Source organism: Hesperophylax consimilis, chromosome 27 (genome assembly GCF_061612785.1).
Source record: "Hesperophylax consimilis isolate HC1 chromosome 27, BYU_Hcon_1.0, whole genome shotgun sequence".
Classification (NCBI taxonomy): domain Eukaryota; kingdom Metazoa; phylum Arthropoda; class Insecta; order Trichoptera; family Limnephilidae; genus Hesperophylax; species Hesperophylax consimilis.
The window spans coordinates 27845994-27868072 of NC_142862.1; the positions used below are offsets into that span (position 1 = coordinate 27845994).

General features: G+C 36.6%; 1 protein-coding gene across 4 annotated transcripts in view; it reads left to right on the forward strand.

Moving 5' to 3' along the window:
- Nadk2 (NAD kinase 2, mitochondrial) overlaps positions 1–22079 on the forward strand; it is a 50509-nt gene extending 28430 nt beyond the window's left edge. The window contains exons 6-12 of one of the 4 annotated variants that reach the window (XM_089648238.1): positions 33–163; positions 5623–5785; positions 6090–6226; positions 8193–8362; positions 9525–9650; positions 10491–10662; positions 22014–22079. In XM_089648238.1, the coding sequence (XP_089504364.1) occupies positions 33–163; positions 5623–5785; positions 6090–6226; positions 8193–8362; positions 9525–9650; positions 10491–10603 (840 nt within the window). In that variant the 3' untranslated portion in view covers positions 10604–10662; positions 22014–22079. Of the gene's footprint in view, positions 1–32; positions 164–5622; positions 5786–6089; positions 6227–8192; positions 8363–9524; positions 9651–10490; positions 13745–22013 lie in introns of those variants that run through there. The other 3 variants (XM_089648240.1, XM_089648242.1, XM_089648239.1) reach the window with 3 other exon arrangements.

Genomic DNA, 22079 nt, shown 5'->3' on the forward strand with positions numbered 1-22079 from the left:
TTGGTAGTATAAGCTGTGCTTGTGGTATTCAGGGAAGGTTCCGCTGGCTTCACCGCAGCCGGATCCGCACCACCCTGGCCAGCGACGAGAAGCTCCGGTCGGCGGTGGCCGGCGCCCCCCTCGACCTGCACAAGCCCATCCTGCCCAGGTCAGTCCCTGCCAGGTAGGTCCACTCCAGCCAACGTACATCATCACATCATCACCGTACGCATTCACCACCAACCATACAAACTACGCAAATAGAACTTCAAAGTTGGCAATCGTGCGTTCATATCACCTGGAGCAGGTCCATATGGATACCGTTGATCTGTATGTTGTGATGTATATATGTAAATTGTTGGTTTGGATGGACCTTGCCGAATTGGCTTTACAGTTGTCATAAAAAAAATATTTCTAGATTCTCTTCACATCATACCTCATTCATACATTATTTCTCTTTACATACTACTTTACGTTCAACCTTTATCCTACTTTTGTCCTCTTTTACATCCTTCTTTCACCTATTTTATGTCCTACTTGTATCTAAATTTCATCCTAATTTTATTTTTTTCACATTCTACATTTATTCTATTTATGTCCGAATTTTGTCCTACTTTGCATCCTATTTTTGTCCTGTGTTGTAATACTTTTCTTCCTTCTTTTATCCAACTTTACACTCTCTTATTGTGTCCTAATTTCATCCTACTTTATATTCTAATTTTATCATCTTTCAAATTCTACTTTTATCCTACTTAAGTCCTAATTTTGTTCTACTTTATGTCCTAATATTATCCTTTTTTCATCCTTCTTTTGTCCTACTTTACGGTTTACCTTTGTCCTAATTTCATCCTACTTTACATTCTACTTTTATCCCACTTAATCCTAATTTTGTTCTACTTTACATTATATTATTATCCTCTGTTACATACTTATTTTATCCTACTTTACTTCCTTCTTTTATCCTACTTTACGCTCGATTATTGTCTCCTAATTTCATCCTACTTTACATTCTAATTTTATCATCTTTCAAATTCTACTTTTATTCTACTTATGTCCTAATTTTGTCCTACTTTATGTGCTAATATTATCCTTTTTACATCCTTCCTTTGTCCTACATTACGGTTTACTTCTCCTACTAATTCTACTTTTATGTCCTAATTTTCTTCTACTTTACATTATATTATTATCCTCTGTTACATCCTTCTTTTATCCTACTTTACGGTCTCCTTGTATCCTACTTTACATTCTAATTTTATCCTCTTCCAAATTCAACTTTTTTACAATTTACGTCCTACTTTTGTCCTTTTTCATATAGTACTTTTTTCCTACTTTACCATCTGCCTGTGCCCTAATTTACATTCTTTTCCTTCTTTTGTACATGTATAATATTTTGTGTACAAACTTTTCAATAACTTTGTTTAAATTTGTACTATTTTTCACTAAATGTGTGAACTAATTAACTGGCCAATCATAGGTATAATATAGTGTATAATTAATTGGAAGTTAAAGAAAACAATAGAAAGGTTGAGAACCCATCGCAATATTTATATATAGATTTCCCACAAAATTAACCCCTAAGGCCTCTAGCATATTCTGTCAGATGGTCAGAGTATTTTTGCTTTGCAATAAAATTCAAATAAATCGAATATTTCTGAATGTTTCCGAAAACTAAAAACTGGTTTAGAAAGGTGATGAAATATGATTTCTATTTTTATTATTAAAAACAAACATAATTTTTGAAAAACAGTCAAACTTGGTTATAACGAGCATGACAACGTGCTTATTAATGGATACAAATCATCCCCTATAGTTGTAACTTCTGGAGTACCACAGGGGTCGAATCTTGGCCCCCTGCTTTTTCTTATATTCATAAATGACCTTGGCTCGAAATTAAACTGTGATTATGCTTTTTTCGCCGATGTAAAAAATTTCGTAAGTCTGTTACCAATCATCTACTGCTTCAAAAGAATCTCAATACACTAAATAACTGGTGTACTGTCAATGATATGCACTTAAATTTTGAAAAATGTCACATTTTAAACTTCACTCGAAATAAGGTTATAAAGAATTTTTCCTTTGTCATTAATAAGATTATTCTTAAAAAAGTATCTTCTATAAGAGATCTAGGAATTACTCTTGATTCTAAATTCATATTTGATTTACACGTTAATGACATTAATTAGTGGGGACCAACTAAATTTGCTCCTTATAGTCATTAATCGTTAATTCAAATAGGTTTTTAAGTCGTATGTAACTACCTACACCTACCTGCCTCTAAATCATTATATTCGCAAATGTGCAGTAAAAAACCTACACCTACCTGCCTCTAAATCATTATATTCGCAAATGTGCAGTATATTTTTTAAACTAGGAGTAGGTATTACTTATTAAAAAAGCATATTAGAAAAATACATTTTTACTACCAAATTTATTAAAAAATTATTGTTTTAAAGATTTTGCTTCCATGCTTCTCGATTTCTTTGTAACTATCATCACCAGGTTCAAGGCTTCCAAGAAAAATATCACTAAATTGTCTCTATCACTAGCTTGTGTTTATCATACCGCTTGTAAAATCTCACTTATCATAAATAACTAGCTTATCGGATAGTTATGCTTTTCGGCTGTAAAATTTTACTTGTCGCAAACCAGTTATGCACAACCAGCGCCCCACTTTTCAATTTCATACTGCCCACTTGGCTATAGAAGAAGAATTCTTGAAAACCCTGGCTGAGAATATTTTTGAGAGCTCGGAGCTCTGTACTACTTATGAAATATTGGCATACAGAGCTCCGAGCCAAAAAGGCCCTTTTCTCTTTCATCATGATTTTAAATATTGGTTGTAGGATAATTTTAATTTAATTTTGGTTGTTTTTGGAAAATATTTTTGCAAGGTAACATGGCTGCAGTATGGAGGGATTTAAGGTTTATGGAGGATTTGTTTAAGTTTTTTATAAGTAGTTATATTTAGTATTATATTTTCATCGTACTGTGCGAGGCGGTTGATGGATGCGTTTTCATGGGTGGGGAGACCCGCATAAAATGATTCCGCGAGACTTAAGATATGATCTTTAAGGAGGGGAACTTCACAGTCCCGGTGTAGTTGAGAAACCCTCATCCAACTAGGAGCTCCCAGGGCAATGCGAATGGCTTTATTTTGAAATGTTTGTAGTCTTTTCAACTGAGACTCTGAAGCGTGGGCAGGCTGTTGAAAAATAAGCAAAGCGGCCCCACCGCTGAAAAAGTTGTGCATCACTGTCGTAAATTTACCTCCTGCAGGGTTGTAAGTACTCGTAACTAGGTATCTTCATAAACATATTTATTGGCTTTTTAAACAAAATTGACGGTGAGTTGTAGTACAAAAGAAGACGTAAAAAAGGAACAAATTTGCTGAGTTCAAATTTGAACTTGGCAAATTTGTGAACGATGGATAGTAATGTTTCTCATAGTCGACAATCTTACGCAAATAGTGCAATAAACATATGGATAAACTAACGGAATGGGAACGGAATTCCCGCTAGCCACCACTGTGCGCCGAGCCACTATGCCACCCCCTTTTATTCATTATTACTTACTTCAAGAATAATTCCCAATTATTCGTTATATTTTTCAGACCTAACGACCCATTTATGTATTCAGAAATTGTGTTGACAAAATTATTTGCACGGTATATCAGTGAATCGACATCGTTATAACAGTCAACAATATATGAAGATAAGCCTGAACTAAAATATTGTTATGTAATTGTTCTTTATAGCCGTGAACTCGCTATTGTCGTAATCGTTATAACCGAGATCGACAGTATTAACATTTTGGATTTAAACATTAAAAAAAAAATTTAACTGTCCGCTCACTTTACGTTTTTTCCATAGACATATGAATATTAGTAGACCTGCCCTAAGTCATTAAAAGCGTATTATTCCCCACTCCCCATACCGGTTCCATTGGAGCCGGCTGGGCTCGCGTATGGCTTCCTGTGAATCTTGAGAATGTGACGTCATCATTCTTGTTCGAACTAGCGTCGAGCTATGGTCGAGGCATTTTATGAAATAACACGGCAAAATAGTGGCTTGTGATATGAAAACTTGTAAAAATAGATGTGAAAAAGAGAATAAACCCAATTGTCGTATTACATTCCATATGTAAGCATCATTTTAAGCTTATTCACATCGTATAATATGAATCAGTTGTAGAAACATATACTATTACATCGAGATACATCTGGTCGAATGTAGCGATTCTCAAGTGTGCGCATCGTTGTTACTGGGAAGTAAATTATGAACACTTATAAAAGTGTCTTAACTAAATACGTAAACAAAATATTCGACTAAATTTTTTTTGCCGAATTTGGACTTCGCAAATTTGTTCATAACGTGGCGAGTAATTTGCGCTCCCATGTAAAAATGTCTATTCATTCAAAAGCAGATTTTACTTTTAAGAACTAAATGGTGATATTAAAATGCGAGATGCCTATATACTGTCAGATTGATTTATTGATGAATCACAGTCAGCTTTACCCCCTTCGTTCTTCAACAGTTGATTTTACCCCTCACCTTTAATTTCTAGTCTATATATTCTTATGTCTGTGGTTTTTTCTAAAATTACTCATAACGAAAAAAAGAAAACACATATTTTATTAGACTAATGTATTAAAAGAGTTGTTGTCACCTCTCTGTTTTTGTCGTTTCGTATAAAAAAAAAAATTCACAAAGTTTCGTAAATTCTATCCAAAATTGCACTCGGAAACCTCGGTTTCATATATGTGCACATTTTATTTCTTCTGTGTTAACTTCTAGATTTAATGTAAAGCATAATACTTTCTCTTTCTAACACCGTATAGATCATATATCCCACCGTGACAGTGAGGGAGACAAAATGATTTGTATGAGACCAAAAGCGAGTAAATTAGCCTGAGGGGTGGGTTTAGTTACACTAAGGTTTCTTATACATTATGGTATATAATGTTATTTAACATTAATACTGTTGTCTTCGTATAAACCGGTCTCCAACTCGTCTTGGAAGGAGTTTAGAAATAATGGTTCTTTTAGATTAATCAGGGATTTATTAATATTCCGCGTAATATAATGGTGACTTGATAGTCGAACTTGAACTAGAAGCTGGCTAATTGGAATCTGAAACAGTAAGTTTCTCTGGGAGTCTTCCCACTGGCCCTGGCGACTACTGGCCACTGGCTGCCATCTTGCGGACTACCACGCAAGCTATATGCACTGCCATCTGTGCGTGCATATATGAAGCTCTTACTTCCCAACAAATACCTATACCTATTATTTATCTACCTACTGCGCCTGTCTCGACTCAGGAATTTCCTAGTGCATTCAAAAATCATTTGTATTATGTTTTATCGAGATAAATTAAAAATTATCACAGAAATTCAAAAGTAACATCTTCATCAAATCTACACCATTTTGTTGATTTTTAACGTTTGAAAGGTCTCCGTCAAATGCTGACTTTAGGTTCGTTTCAGCTTTTGAACAAATTTTGATTAGCAGAAAAGCACAACTGTTAATCTGATGTTTCAAACGTAAGAAAAACAAAATTGCGCTGATTGACCAATTGGATCATAATGTTACATTTGAATTTTAGTGAAATATCCAAACCTAACCTAACCTAATGAATCTTGTTCAGGTACAATGTAACGGATGCGGCAGGTGGGGACGACATCGCCACCACGTCCTATGGCCTGGAGCAGGAGAACGAGATGTGGAAGACAGACAAGGACCACGATATGGACCGCAACAATACTCCGGGGATGTTCAAGCGAGTCCTGCCGTACCTAGCACTTAACGAGGTGAGACCAACCACAGTATTTATTATACACATTTGGGAACAGCTCATATGGTCTCATAGAAATCTATGACCTAAACTGTGTTAGAAAGAAAAAACACCAAGCTTTATATTCAAATCTAGAAGTTAACCACAGAAAAATTAAAATTTACTACGTGAAACCAAAACTTCAATTGTTTTTATATGAAAAGACAAAAAGTGAGGTGACAGTAATGTTCAATGGTTAAGGTGTGTGCGTGTGCGTGTGCACCAATACTCGTTTATTGACCTCCTGATGTATATTATTATTCATTTGTCGCATGTTTCAGGTGTTCATAGGAGAGAATGTTTCGGCGCGTGTCTCACATCTTCAGGTGAAGATGGATGGGGACCTGCGCCCCACCAGGACCAAGTGCTCGGGGCTGTGCGTCTGCACCGGTACAGGCTCCACCTCCTGGCAGCTCAGGTGAATATTTCATTCCTTTCTTAATCACCTTGCTGGTGAAGATTATAGCCTATACATGCTAAGATGAAAACCACGTAGTTGGCCTCCCACATATTTACAGTGAAACCAGGCCAGGACACTGAATTAAGTTAGCCTCCCACATATTTACAGTGAACCCAGGCCATGACAGTGAATTAAGTTAGCCTCCCACATATTTACAGTGAACCCAGGCCAGGACACTGAATTAAGTTAGCCTCCCACATATTTACAGTGAACCCAGGCCATGACACTGAATTAAGTTAGCCTCCCACATATTTACAGTGAACCCAGGCCAGGACACTGAATTAAGTTAGCCTCCCACATATTTACAGTGAACCCAGGCCAGGACACTGAATTAAGTTAGCCTCCCACATATTTACAGTGAACCCAGGCCATGACACTGAATTAAGTTGGCCTCCCACATATTTACAGTGAACCCAAGCCATGACACTGAATTAAGTTAGCCTCCCACATATTTACAGTGAACCCAGGCCATGACACTGAATTAAGTTAGTCTCCCACATATTTACAGTGAACCCAGGCCATGACGGCCGGCATAGTCCAGTGGTAACGCACTGGACTGCCATTCCGAAGGTCGCGGGTTCGAACCCGGCGTGCGCAAATAAATTTTATTTGATTAATTTGTGTTATTTCACAATTAATTAATTAAAATAGTATATAGTATATTTGCGGCACGTTCCAGAGTGGAAGATACTACCAGTATCGCCCTGGTGTAAGACCACCATTCAGAATTGAAACGTTGCTCCAAATGGCTTTAGCCGTGTTTAGTGACTAGATCTGAATAGCCAGGTACTTCCCCACCTTCCTCTTTCCCTTCCCCACTTACCTTCAGCCTCACAACATCCCCCAATTGGGGATGCCATAGTCTCACTGGCTCCAGACGGGAGCAGTTGGGACTCTTGTGAGGTATTAACTATAAAAAAAAAAAAAAAAAAAAAAATGACACTGAATTAAGTTGGCCTCCCACATATTTACAGTGAACCCAGGCCATGACACTGAATTAAGTTAGCCTCCCACATATTTACAGTGAAACCAGGCCAGGACACTGAATTTAGTTGGCCTCCCGCATATTTACAGTGAACCCAGGCCATGACACTGAATTAAGTTAGCCTCCCACATATTTACAGTGAACCCAGGCCATGACACTGAATTAAGTTAGCCTCCCACATATTTACAGTGAACCCAGGCCATGACACTGAATTAAGTTAGCCTCCCACATATTTACAGTGAACCCAGGCCAGGACACTGAATTAAGTTAGCCTCCCACATATTTACAGTGAACCCAGGCCATGACACTGAATTAAGTTAGCCTCCCACATATTTACAGTGAACCCAGGCCATGACACTGAATTAAGTTAGCCTCCCACATATTTACAGTGAACCCAGGCCATGACACTGAATTAAGTTAGCCTCCCAAATATTTACAGTGAACCCAGGCCATGACACTGAATTAAGTTAGCCTCCCACATATTTACAGTGAACCCAGGCCATGACACTGAATTAAGTTAGCCTCCCACATATTTACAGTGAACCCAGGCCAGGACACTGAATTAAGTTAGCCTCCCACATATTTACAGTGAACCCAGGCCATGACACTGAATTAAGTTAGCCTCCCACATATTTACAGTGAACCCAGGCCATGACACTGAATTAAGTTAGCCTCCCACATATTTACAGTGAACCCAGGCCATGACACTGAATTAAGTTAGCCTCCCACATATTTACAGTGAACCCAGGCCAGGACACTGAATTAAGTTGACCTCCCATATACTTATAGTGAAACCTCTATCGTTTTGAAGGGTCTTATTGAAATAACTATGAATTCGGGAAAACACACTTCATACCTCAGCATCATACATTGATCGTTCAGCTCCAACATCAGCTTGTTCCAACAATGGTGCTATGATTGGCACCTTCCTAATGCCAGCTCCCATTTCAGCATCAACAGTCTGCGCAGCTGCACCGTCCAGGAGCTGCTGCGACTATGGGAGGAGAAGAAGGCCGGAGAGTCAGGGGCGGTAGAGGGACCCGCCCCTACCAAGGAGGAGGCCAAGGAACTTGCCGCTCACTACAACAATAGCCTTATTTTTCCACCAGGTAAGCACTTCTTGTTGATTTTTTTTCTTTTACTTTAACTCCACGCAGGAGGCCCTGGGTTAATATTATTAATATTTTGTTTCTGGGCCTGTCATCTTTGTGGATGCTGCGTGGAGGGTCTTTTTAAGTAAATAAAGGAGAGGAAGTTCTGGGAAGGAAAACGGTATGAGGGGTGGGTAGGAATCTGTGGGCCAGTGTGCACAGAGTGACGTGCGTCCGGCAGGAGAGGTCAAGGTGGACAGGCGCTTCCGCTATCGAGGACTGGACAAACCTCACTTCATGAACGCGGACACTCCTGCCAAGTCACCAGAAATAACAAACCGCTGCGGGTGACCTATGGCAAAGGTGTTGGTTATCCAGTTAATACTTCACGGGGCGGGGGTACTTATACCAGCCTCCTAAATTATATAATGGTTTGACCAAAAACAAATCATGTTTGTACACAGCCATCTCTACTACAAATCTCAAAATGAACCGGTACCAAAAATAATCCAATACTTAAAAAATATATATACAGGGTGCGGCAGAGAGGACGGACATTTTTGAGATGGGTAGTACTCTCCCCCTTCGTCTACGAGAGACTCGTTAGTTCCTAGCATTGTTTTACCAGTTGTTGTCATGGAGCCGTGGACGGTGGAGCACCGCGTTTTCGCCTATGATTGTTTCGTCCGAAATAATGAGTCAGTCACCGTCGTACAGCGTGAGTTTCGTCGCCACTTCAACATTCATCGGAATAGAGCTGTTCCCTCTCGAAACACCATCCTTCGTTGGGTTGAATCACTTCGCAGGCGTGGTGAACTGATCAACAGAAGACCAAGAGGAGCTCCGCGAACAGTTCGAACTCCTGAAAATGGAGAGAGTCTACGCGAACTTCCAAGAATGCCTCCAGCACTGCATCAACGATTTCGTCCACCACATGCCTGATGTGATTTTCCACACTTGACTGTCTCAAATGCTATTTCCTCGCGAACCTGATTCCATTAATAATTTATTTTTTTTGAATAAAAATTGACTATTTTATGATTTTTTTAAAACCGTCCGTCCTCTCTGCTGCACCCTGTATATATCAACCATTTCTTTGAGTCTCAGTCACAATCATATCGTGTCTTTTTACTGTTTCATGTTTTCATTGAGAATTTTCAATAGAAAAATTTGTTTTCAGATGACCCCCGACTAGTGTACAGTGTCCGTGAGCTGATCTCCGCCGACGTGTGGCCGTCTCCCAAAGGCCTCAAGTCCCGCGGCTTTACCACAAACGTTCACGTGAAGAGTCGCTGTGTGGATGCCGGTAATACATACATCTCTGCCATCTTACGCTTGTTCATTGCCTGAAGTTGCCTTTCAGAACATCATTCAACGGAAGCAATCTTCCCAACATGCTTTTCTCGATACTCTCTGCTCGGTGTAACTCAAAGTGAGTAGCTCAGGAACAGGGGTTCCATCGAAGCAGAGTCAAGTTAACCTCTCAGAAGCCGGGCCTCCTGTACCGTTTACAGGGCCCGCATATACTGTAGATTGTACACAACTGCCGACCCTATACAAATTGCAAGTATGCCCCGTTGTAGGTATTTGGAAGACAACTTTTTGAAAAAAAAAAACCCTCGACTATGCAAAAATGGGCAGTACTAGATAGATTTCCCTAACTTAACAAATGGATTGTAGTCTTCAGAACCCAAATGGTAGGTGATTGTTCTACAAGTATTTCAATCGAAGATGCTACAAGAAACTTGCTTCATTGATCCCTTGGCAGCGATGCATAGTTGAGAAACCCATGTTCCCACCTTCCTTTTCTGAAAAATACCCTCCACACAGCATTTTAAAAGATGGAAGGAAGATTTAATGCAACAAACAAAAGTAGTATTTTTAAAACAGAGCTCTAACATTTGTTTTTGGGGTGTTATGCCGTGTCGCGCTAACTCCTTCTTTAGCCAACGTTATATTCATCATCAGGGCAGATGTGTGATGATGATGGACACTGTAACGTTGTCCGAAACGTTGGCTAAAGAAGGAGTTAGCGCAACACGGCATAACACCCCAAAAACAAATAACAAAAATACTTTTGGCTGTGAAAATCTTAAATCATATTTGAAAGCTTTAACAGTATACTATAATCTATATTTTTTTCCAGGTCTAGTCATTGATGGAGGAGTGTCGTTCCCTTTCAACGATGGAACGGAAGCAACCCTCTCCGTTTACCCGCATGACTCCCTCAGAACTGTCACAATCATCAGGAACGAGTGAAGGGCATTGCTTCATCCACTGCTCCTTAAGTTACCCCGGTATCTGCTACCTGATATCTGGTACCAATGGTTGACTCACTTTGATAAGTCTGGCAGATTTCATAAAGGTGTACAGATCTAGGCGTTGTGAACTCTGTATCTTAGTGCGCTTTAACTTGACTGCTTCAGGGATGTGGCGGTTAGTGCTGGCTTAAGATCTTGACGTGTGTTCGTCTGATTCCTGTCCAAATATCAAATAGTTTTGGTATTAATTTTTGACCTTAAAAAATACCTGAAAAACACACTTGACTCTGTGCACATACGGTCCTTTGATAGATTCCTCGGAGCATAGACGTCAGGTTGGAATGCTGTCCTTGTTTTACCGATGGCAGATGTTCTCAGGAACCAGCATTATTATCACTGTTGGAAAATATGCTGCAGTGAGAATGCAACGCTTCGAAAGCTCACGCAGAGGTTTCATCATTTCATCAACACCCTGAGAAACTTCTGGTCTCTTCTAGAAAACGCCTGTACTCCTGCTGTGTCCTGCCCAAGGATGCGGTGATCACTTCCACACTGTCCATCCACCGATGTTTACGTCTCCCAACACTTTTTCACCTAATAAGCTTATTATAAAAACACCACTTGCGAATATTCAATAGAAACGATTCAAGCATCTTGCTGACTACCGCCATACATCTGCGCAGACATTTTGTAAACTCGTCGACTACGCCAGTTTCCCATTACCAGCCGGCCTAGGTTTTTCCAATTCATGTCGTCGAAACTGACATGGCGTCGCTTGTGTCGTACATTTCAGTTCTTGGTTCAATGCATGGAACAAAACATTCAACAAAGAATGACGGGATATCAAAATGACAGCTACAGCAACTGGTTGTGAGTTAGGTTATTTATTTATTTATTTAATAAGACATTAGATAGTGTAAAATGAACAGAAACTCTAGAAGGATATAAAAGTAAGAGATACAAGAACATGCAAAACTTATAAGTAGAATTAAGATGACTATTATAGCCTTGTACCTACATTCCGTGTAGTTTAATAGATCCGTCGCATCTGTGTATATATTACTAACTTCATGTTATCTAGGTACAAGCGAGTTTTTGAAATCTTCAGTCTTGGTACTGTCACATTTAAACATGATTTTGATACAAGTAGCTCTAGTAGATATATGAATTTCATCGAGCTTAAGTAAATCTGTCTACAATACCATTTATAATTTTGAACATAAATATTAAGTTGGATAAATACAACACCAATATCGGATACTTGCGGATACCTGTGGAAAAAGGGCCTTAGTGGTTTGTTAGCTTTTTATTTTGCATTTAGATGCAAGGAATTAAAGATCTGTTAACTTATTTCCACTGAAACAGACTTCACTAATTTATTTGATATTTTGTCATTTTACCTACGGGATATGTTAATTGTTTTATTAATGTATTTAGAAAAGAAAGCATTACATTTTAGAATTTTAAATAATTTTTTTTTTGTCCAAGATGGGAAGATTTTCCTGTTTTAGAACAATGAAAATGATGAAAAGTAAAAAAAAAAAACTGAAAAAAAATGTTGAAGTACTTATACTAGTTAAAATTATCCTAAAAATTATATATATTATTTAACTTAAGTTGATAAAAGCCATAAAACGTTTTAAATTAGTGAAATTATTTGTGAAAAAAAATTATGTGAATATAAAATGAGATTATTTTTCAATCTGTGCCAATTTTGCCATTACTTTTAACCAGTTGACTGCCGTTGGGTCTCCGCAGAACATGCCAGCATTCTAATATTGTCCTTAACCAGTGGACTGCCGATTTTTCTCCGGAGAACATGCCAGCATTCTAATATTGGCCTTAACCAGTGGACTGCCGATGTTTCTCCGGAGAACATGCCAGCATTCTAATATTGGCCTTAACCAGTGGACTGCCGATGTTTCTCCAGAGAACATGCCAGCATTCTAATATTGTCCTCAACCAGTGGACTGCCGATGTTTCTCCAGAGAACATGCCAGCATTTTAAATATTGTCCTTAACCAGTGGACTTCCAATGGGTCTCTGGAGAACATGCCAGATTGCATTGCATTCTTTGATTTTCAACAGGTTAAAGAAAGTTTGCAAATGTATTTTTTTGTTGTTATATTTATTTACATTTTGTGTAGTTTTTTTTTTCTATGACACGATTTATACGGGACAACCATAGACATTCAAATTGATAGACCAGCCAATCAGCGAAAGGGGAGCAAACCAAGTGTGCAGAGTGCGGGAGGCGGGGTGACCGTCTCTCCTATTGTAATAACACTATTCAGTCCTCGAAAATATAATTTGCTTATTAATTACTAGTCCTTTTCCCAAAACATGTGTTATAAATAACCCACCTCACTCATTTTTAGCGTCATTAAGCTAGGCGGTTTGTTTAAAAATGAACATTCAGACTCTGCGTAGAAAAGTCGCACAGTGTACTGCACTGCAAACCTTTGCCTTACTTTAGCAAACTTTACTTTTCTGCGCAGGGTATGGTTATTTGAATGTGCACTCTTCGGTGGTCAATGTACGACTGATGTCTTAATTTATTCAAAGCGTTCTCAAACCCTCCTGATGCCAAAAACATTGTCGCTTGTTTGCCTCCAGCTTGTCAAAATGATACCCAGATTTCACGTTAGGGCCAGTCTATCAATTTGTATGCTGTGGGGCTGACCAATTAGTACCCCATCCTTTACAATTTGTCAAAAGGAAGTTGTCTTCTAACTAACTAATGACACTTTCACCAATAGCTGCGATCACTAAGTTAAGTAAAAAATTATATTAAGCGAAGGATTGCCTAGTTTTCATTATTGCTCAATGCCAATTATTGCTTTATCCACATTCTACAGAAAAAAACTTGTTCAAAATCTTTATGTTGGCCTTACGAAGTCAAGACTGTTTTTGTGAATAGAAAATGTAAATAATGTATTTTTTGTGATTTGATCTATTTTGTATGGAGCTTCTTTTATTATAACAACAATAAAATTTTCTGTTATAAATTGTGTGTTTTTTGAGGTTGGTGTTTGAAGAGGACTTCATTCAAAAGTGGCGGGTAAGCCCGATCTGATGATATTGATAGTATTTAATTTATTTATTAATTGAAACGCCCTGATGGGCACATTATACATAATTTACTGCATAATACAGTGACAACAGAAGGTTTTTATTTTTAAAACATCAACACAAAAATAACAATTTTTTTTAAGTTCACAACATTTCTACAAGAAAACAACAAATATACGCAATCGCTCTTTTAATATGCTACATGAAAATGTCATTCAGGTATCTCTTGAACACAGGCAAATTTATATTAAATATGTCGATGTTTGAGGTGAATTTGTTTCCAAGTGTGTGAAAGAGTGAAATAGGTGCATGTATGTGATAGTTGGTACTAAAGTTATTGTTGCAGAATAATATATTTTGCCTAGTTGCTCGAGTAGGTACTCTGAAATCTATGAGTTGCAGAAGTTCACAACAGTCTAGTTTGGAGTGAATAATCTTAAGGCCATGCACTACATCATGTAATATTTTGAATCGAGCCGCCATCAATAACACTCCTTACGTAGATGGCGATGAGGCTTAAATTCCCGCTTAACACCATCCAGCTGTTTTGATTTAGGCAAAAAAAAAACATGGCTAAAAAGTGCCTTTTATTTTATTTTGTGGATGTTCAGGCATAAATTTTTAAATGTTTTTCGATCATTTTATAAATAACTTAATTTGCCACATATGCAATAAAACCATAACCGAAAATGGGTTCGTAAGTAGGAAATTTTGAACTTTAAAGCAGTTTTCATAGGCCTTATAAATTATTTTTTTCTGGGCTTATAAAAAGACTTATGTAAAAAGTAGTCGATTATTTCAAAGGCCAAGATGTATTATACTCGCAGTATTTATTTAAAGCATCTGAAACAATTCTAGGCGACCAAATTTTCAAACCAAAAACACATGATTTTGCATTACTACATAGTGCATCGCCTTAAATAAAAAAGTTAGGTCATTTATTTTTCTTCTGTTTTCTAGGGAATGTATTTAGTAAGAATGTATAGTTTATGTGTTGAATAGGTATGTGTAATTTGAAGTTAATAAATCGTAAAAATTTGTGCTGCACACGTTCAATATTTTTTATATGAATCTGGTTGTATGGGCACCACACTATTGAATTGTATTCTACCAAGTTGCGTACTAGCGACAGATACACGATTTTTATAACCTCCAACGAGTCGAAGTCTTTGATGGTTCTGGTTATAAATCCTAGTGTCTTCATACCTTTGTTAGTTATTTGTTGTATGTGATTTACAAAATTTAATTGAGTGTCAAACATAGACATATGAATATTAATAGACGAGAACTTAAAGGCGAGGAGTCAAACCAACAGTTGCGGGACGCAGAGGAGAAAGCTGACTGTGATTCGTCAATAAATCAATCTGACAGTATATAGGCATCTCGCATTATAATATCACCATTTAGTTCTTAAAAGTAAAATCTGCTTTTGAATGAATAGACATTTTTACATGGGAGCGCAAATTACTCGCCACGTTATGAACAAATTTGCGAAGTCCAAATTCGGCAAAGTAAATTTCTTCTATTTTCAGAGTCCTAGTTAGTTTCAGAGTATTTAGTAAGACACTTTTACAAATGTTTAATAATTTACTTACCCCAGTAAACAACGATGAGCACACTTGAGAATCGCTACATTGTGATGTGATAGTATATGTTTCTAAAACTGATCCATATTATACAATGTGAATAAGCTTAAAATAATGCTTACCTATGGAATGTAATACGACAATTGGGTTTATTCTCTTTTTCACATCTATTTTTACAAGTTTTCATAGCCCAAGCCACCATTTTGCAGTGTTATTTCGTAAAATGAAACTATGGAGCTCGACGCTAGTTCGCACAAGAATGATGACGTCACATTTTCTAGATTCACGGGAGGCCATATGCGAGCCCAGCCGGCTCCAATGGAACCGGTATGGGTAGTGGGGAATAATACACTTTTATCACTTAGGGCAGGTCTACTAATATTCATATGTCTATGGTGTCAAACATAACTCCAAGGTTCCGAATTTCGTTGACTTCGAAGATTTCGCTTGCTATTGTGTATGTGAAAATTAGTGTTGTCTTTGTTCGACAAAATGTTAATGTCTTACATTTATCAATATTGCGGAATAAGTTGTTAGCTTATACACCAATTATGTAATTTGCCGATGTTTGACTGTAAGTACTTTTTTTGTATAATTTGATGTCATTTGCTAAAAGCAGAACTTCACATCGTCAAAACAATTTATGATATCATTTATAAATATAAGAAAGAGAATGGGGCCGAGGTGACTCCCTTGCGGTAGGCCACTAGTTGCATGAAATAACTTAGATTTGGAATATTTAATTTTGACAAATAAAATTCTGTTAGACAAGTAACTCGAAAACCAATCCAACAACTTGCCTCTCACTCCCAATGCATACAGTTTACTAAGCAATAATTTATGGGATACTTTGTCGAAAACTTTTGAAAAGTCTGTATAGATACTGTCCACTTGTTGGAAAAAGATTCCCTAATATAGTTGTGGTAGAGTAGCAGGTTAGTAGCAGTTGACCTTCCAGTAACGAATCCATGTTGTACTTTGAGTATTGATGGATAAATTATATCGAGAACAAAGGATTCAAAAATTTTTGGAAGTGTTGATTGTATACATATAGGACGGTACGGTTTTTTATGTCTGTTTCATCACCATTTTTGAAAATAAGGGTAATAAAACTAGATTTCCAACAGGTTGGAAAATGTTCAGAAGAAAGTAAGTGGTTGAATAGTGCGGCGAGTGGACCTGATATTGCATGTGCGCATTGTTTGAGAAATATTGGCAGTATGTTATCTGGGCCTGCAGATTTGTTATAGTCGAGGGAAAGGATTTTGTTTAGACATGATTCCCGTGAAATGCGGTAGTTCTGCAACTGTATTGTATTTTGATATACATACGATGGTACGTTGTTATCTGATATTTCGTCTTCGTATACGCTTTGGAAATGATCAGCAAACAGATTTACAATATCTGGAGAAGCAGTAGACTTAAAATTAGACTTAAAATTAAAAATAGTGGACAAGATAGACATCTCTGGTCAGTTATTGTATAGATTTAGCTCTGCAGGTGAGTGACAAGGGACCGTTCAAGAATTACGTAAGCAGATTTATTACAATTATTTACCCCCTCTTCCCCCTTGTCACCAAAAGTAAGCAAAGCTCTTACCCCCCCCCCTCCCATGCTTACGTAAAAATTGGTACCTATATGCATTTTTCTGTTAATGTATTCTGTTTTTTAAGCGAGTACCTAAACGTATTAATTATTTGTGGGAATCCCCCAATATGTATTCGGTTTTCAAACATAGACAATGTGTGGGTTGCCAATGTGTAAAAAAAATAACTACTGCTGAGCAGTGCTGACGTAATCACTATCTCGACCCCCCCACCCCCCCATCTCATCAAAAATAAGCAAAGCAAAGACCCCCCTGCCCCCCTATAGTGCTTACATAATACTTGAACGGCCCCCAATGGAATTCAGTTGCCTGTGCATTGAGCAGCTGGATTCATCTGAATTATATTGTTTGAAAAGAGAGGGCACCACTACTCCTGTTTGGTCGATTTACGACTAAAAAAGATTTGTTATAAGAAAGTGACAGTTCGTTTTGAATTACAATGTGTTAATTCAATTGCATTCAAAATTCTACTCTCTTGGAGGCTTGTTGAGACAGATCGTTTTTTTTCATGGTGTAAATGCAAGTTTTATGGTGCTGATTGCCGACCGCTGCCAAATTGAGATTAACCTTGAGGATAGGAATTGCAGCCCACCTTAATGCGAGTGATATTTTCGGTGAGTCCTCTGTTTTATGTATTTGGTGGCTGGATGATAATTTATTACGCTGCCTGCAGAGTGAATTTTTGTAATCAACCTTTTTTTTCATAGGGAATTATTTATTCCCTGATGGTATGTATGGTTTACAAACCAGACCATCACCAATATCGACCATAACCGAAGAAAAGACACGGAAATTTCTATGGTTATTTTATGACGTTTTCACAACCCTAACCAATGAAAAGCCGTTGTGGTTTTATCTCGTGTTACAGAAAGAGAGGAAACCATGTGACGCCATTGAAGTGTCGTGTTCAGGCAATACCTCCTAAATCCCCAGGCCAGGAAACTGAATCAAGATGGCCGCCGCTAAAGGCTGATGAGTATGGATTAAATAATGTAATTTCTTGCCAATTATGGCAAAATATAAGATAGTATTATACTAAATACAGACTGAAGTGAAAAAAAACATAAGTAATTGCACATTGGGGAAATTGTATTGACGGGTTATTAAATGAGAGAAAATTTCCTACTTAAAAATCTTTGTTAAAAATACAACATTGATAAGTACAGCACATTGGTACTTATATATAAGGGATATACGAGGGTGGTCTGAAAAGTTTTCGACCTTATTGCAAAGATGGCAGTACTCGTTAATAAAAGCTAGTGAATGTAGCTGTGCATCTTTTGACAGTTACTCACCAAAGTTTCGGCCATTTTGGATGCGCAGTTTTTAGTTAAGAGTCGTTCGAGTGTGTGTTTTTGGTGAAAATGGAATAAATAGAGTATCGAGCTGTTATTAAATTTTTGTTTTTGAAAGGCAATACGCCGACACAAATCAAAGATGAGTTGGACTATGTGTATGGGGACTTTGATTGTTGAAAGAACCGTTGAAAGCATCTCCGATGAGAAATTGTCAAAAACAAATTTACCAAACATTTTCAGTTTCAAAAACAAAAACACAATTTTCTCATCGAGCATAATTTTTCAGGAAAATAAAAAGTTCCCAATGTGGAATATTACCAAACTTCACATAATATAAAAAATATTTACGACTTTATAAAAATTATGGGACCCATTTTCCAATATTCCAAATTTCTCAGAAGAATTTTTTTCAGAAAAATAAAAAATTTCCAAACTTCAATAATATTAAAAGGATACATTTCTGTAAAAATTTCCTGACCATTTTCCTGGCACTAATTTTCCAGGAAAATTTTTTTCAGAAAAAGATAAAATTTCCAAATTTCATTTGATAACAAAAAGACAAATGTTTTTTTTTTCCGAGCTAAAATTTTACGATTTACGGAGAATTTTTTTTAGAAAAATAAAGTAGGTATAATGGAAAATATCACAATTTCACATTATATATCAAAAAGATGTTTCTGTAAGAATTTCCCATTTTCCATAAATTTATTTTTCAGAAAATCACTTAAATTTTCTAAACTTCATGTTATAACAAAAATATACATTTTTCCGAGCTTAAATATTCCCAGAATTTTTTTTTTCTGCGAGCCGGCTATTTTTGGAATCGGTTCCTTTTAGCTCTCATAAAAACAAATATGTATCAAAAATGATATATACAGGTGTTAACGGACGTACTTTAAGGCGAAGCTTAATGCTAAATCACTATTTTGATTGATCTTTATAACGAATTGGTGTACATTATGAATACCAAAAAATATGCTTTAGATAAATTGAAGGTTTTCCTAACATTTTGCTTGAGTAGAATACAAATAAAATAATAAATTACTCAATAAAAAATATAAATATAAACTACTAAAAAAAAATTTTTTTCAATTGAAATGTATGAATGCGTAAAGTAAGCAACATTTAAAAAATACAGTATTATAGCTAAGATTATCTGTGACAGTTTCACTTGATTAACATTTTTGCTTTCTTTTAAAATTATTTACAAAACAAATAAAAACCAGTTTTGTGCTTGAAATCGAATGTTTCTAGACTCCGTTTGTCAAGCGATTTTAATGCCTATTACCTACTATATAAGATATACCATGAATATACACATCTTTGGCTTGTAGCTTTCTCTTAACTGGTAGAAAATGTTCAAGAAATTTTGGTCTCCAGTGACTTTTTTGATGTTTTTGTTTAAAAAACAATTTCAAAAAAATTCTTCCACATCATCAATGGTCATTTAGCCTAATAGGTGATAAGTAAATTTTTGCACACATTCTAAAGATTGTGTACATACAAAGAGGAAAAACTACTATCAGAGAACTTTACTATTATGTATTGATTTTAAATCTGCCTGCAGGGCCTAGGAGGAAAAAACCCGCAGTAGCGTGTTTTATCTGCTAGTGTTAGTTTACTGCTACTAGCTATTATATTTGGCCAATGAAGAAACTAATGAGATGTAATTCATTTTCGGGTTCTGTGAAAGTCCTATTAAAAGTTCTGTTATTAAATCATTATAGGCTAGTTAGGAATTTCCTGGAGAGACCATATTACAAATGAGGAGGTTCTCCAAAGAATCGAAGGAGGATGGCATCTGCTCAGGACCTTGTCCGAAAGGCGTGCAAGATGGATCGGCCATGTTATACGACAAGAAGGCCTCTTGCATGACCAACTCTAGGGGACGCCCACGCCGAGAGTACCTGGAGGACCTGCTAGTGGACATGCGCTGCTCATCATACGCAGAAGTCAAAAGAGCCGCACAAGACAGGGAAGAATGGAAGAGGAGATTAGATGAAATTGCTGCAAACCAATCCCAGGATTGAAACCATAGAGAGAGAGGCTAGTTGCTTGACCGAACTGAAATAAAAACAGAACTTGAAAAAATCTTTCACAGAACTTGAAAATGAACGTTGAAATTTGATGAATTGTTAAAATTCTCCGACACAACCCGTCCTAAGGAAAGGCAAGTATGCAAAAAAAATCAAATGAGGGAAGAGCTAAATTGGATCCCAACAAAAAAGAGACTATAAAATGTGTTCATTTTTATGCATAAAATTATGAAAAAAAAATCCAAAATAATGAATGAAATTGTTTTTAATAAAAATATACACAAATTATGAAACCAGAAGACTAAATAGAATTAGATTGCCGCATATGAGAAAAACAATATAATTTTATTATAATGTATTGGAATATGTAATATATGTTGTGTAGTTGTTGGATCTGCAAATAATGTGGAGCAGTCTTCTGCAGACACTTAGGACGGGTTGTTTCGGAGAATCTGAACAATTCATCAAATTTCAACGTCCATTTTCAAGTTCTGTGAAAGATTTTTTCAAGTTCTGTTTTTATTTCAGTTTTATCAAGCAACTAGCCTACAATGATATAAAAACAGAACTTGAATAAGTCTTTCACAGAACCCGAAAATGAACGTTGAAATTTGATGAATTGTTCAAATTCTCCGAAACAACCCGTCCTTAGTGTGGGTGGATCTGAAAATAACTATAACTAGTACTAATACACGTATGAAGAGCATAGGTACCAGTGGCGGCTCGTCCACGAGGTGTTTTGGTCAAAGACCTCCCAAAATATGCTGCAAAAAAGGATTTAACAAACTACGTGATTATTAATTTATTTTTAATATTCGTGCATATTCGTACGGTAATAGCGAGCAGTGCCATCTAGCGTCCAAATGAGAAGCTGCTGTATGTACCTATGGTGGGTCACACCAAGTTTTATACCAAGCTATCTCCTTTCTTTCTCTTTGCTTAACAGACAAAGGAGGTAAACACTATGATGTCTGACGTATGCTTAGTATCATACAAATTTTATTTTTAAGGGATTTTCAGACATGACCGCGGTGAGATTTAGATTTTTAAGATATTAGGGGGAGATGTGAAAAATGTCAGTCATTAGTTTTTTGTGTTATAAATGATAGCCATCTTGAACTTTAATATTAGTTCGCGAAATTGTTTATCCATTGTTGACGTAATTTGCACGGAATAATTTAAAATGTCAAATTCTGTCAATATCATATGGAAAGAAATCGCATACAATTCATTGAATCATGACAAACGTATTCAAATAAAGTGACAATTAATTTATGTTACAAGAGAGAAAATAAAGAGGTTGAAAACAAAAGTTATCATTTTTATCAGTGCTTTTGCGGGTGCAATAAAATGAATGTATATGTACTTTTGCTTTCATTGTTTACTTTTTAAGTCTACTGATAAACAATTGACTGAGTTTGGAGTTGGAGTCTTTAAAAGAAAAAAAACCAACATTAATTAGTTAAATTTGTAAATAAATAATCTTATATTATACTACTCAATATTGTACTACGGGCTTCAGAATAGGTGGATACCGGCAAATTAATTACATACATACATTGTGCATTTTTATAAAATTCAATATTAATTTATTTTTTTCGAATGACTTTCCACTTCTGTACCCACCCCTAGAGCCGCCTCTGATAGGTTTATTGTTTGGGATAACCCGTCGAGTTAAATTAGGGAATGATGTACTTGTGTACATTATAATCCAATGGCAAAAAGTAAGTTTATTTATCCACTTTGAATAGTGCCTCTTCGACAATGTGTAGTGCATTTGATTTGTTCTGTAATGAAATATTCGTTTCAGGTGTGGACCACATTCAAATCTAACATGAGGACCAAGGTTGCCAAAATGCTGAGAGACCATCTGCAC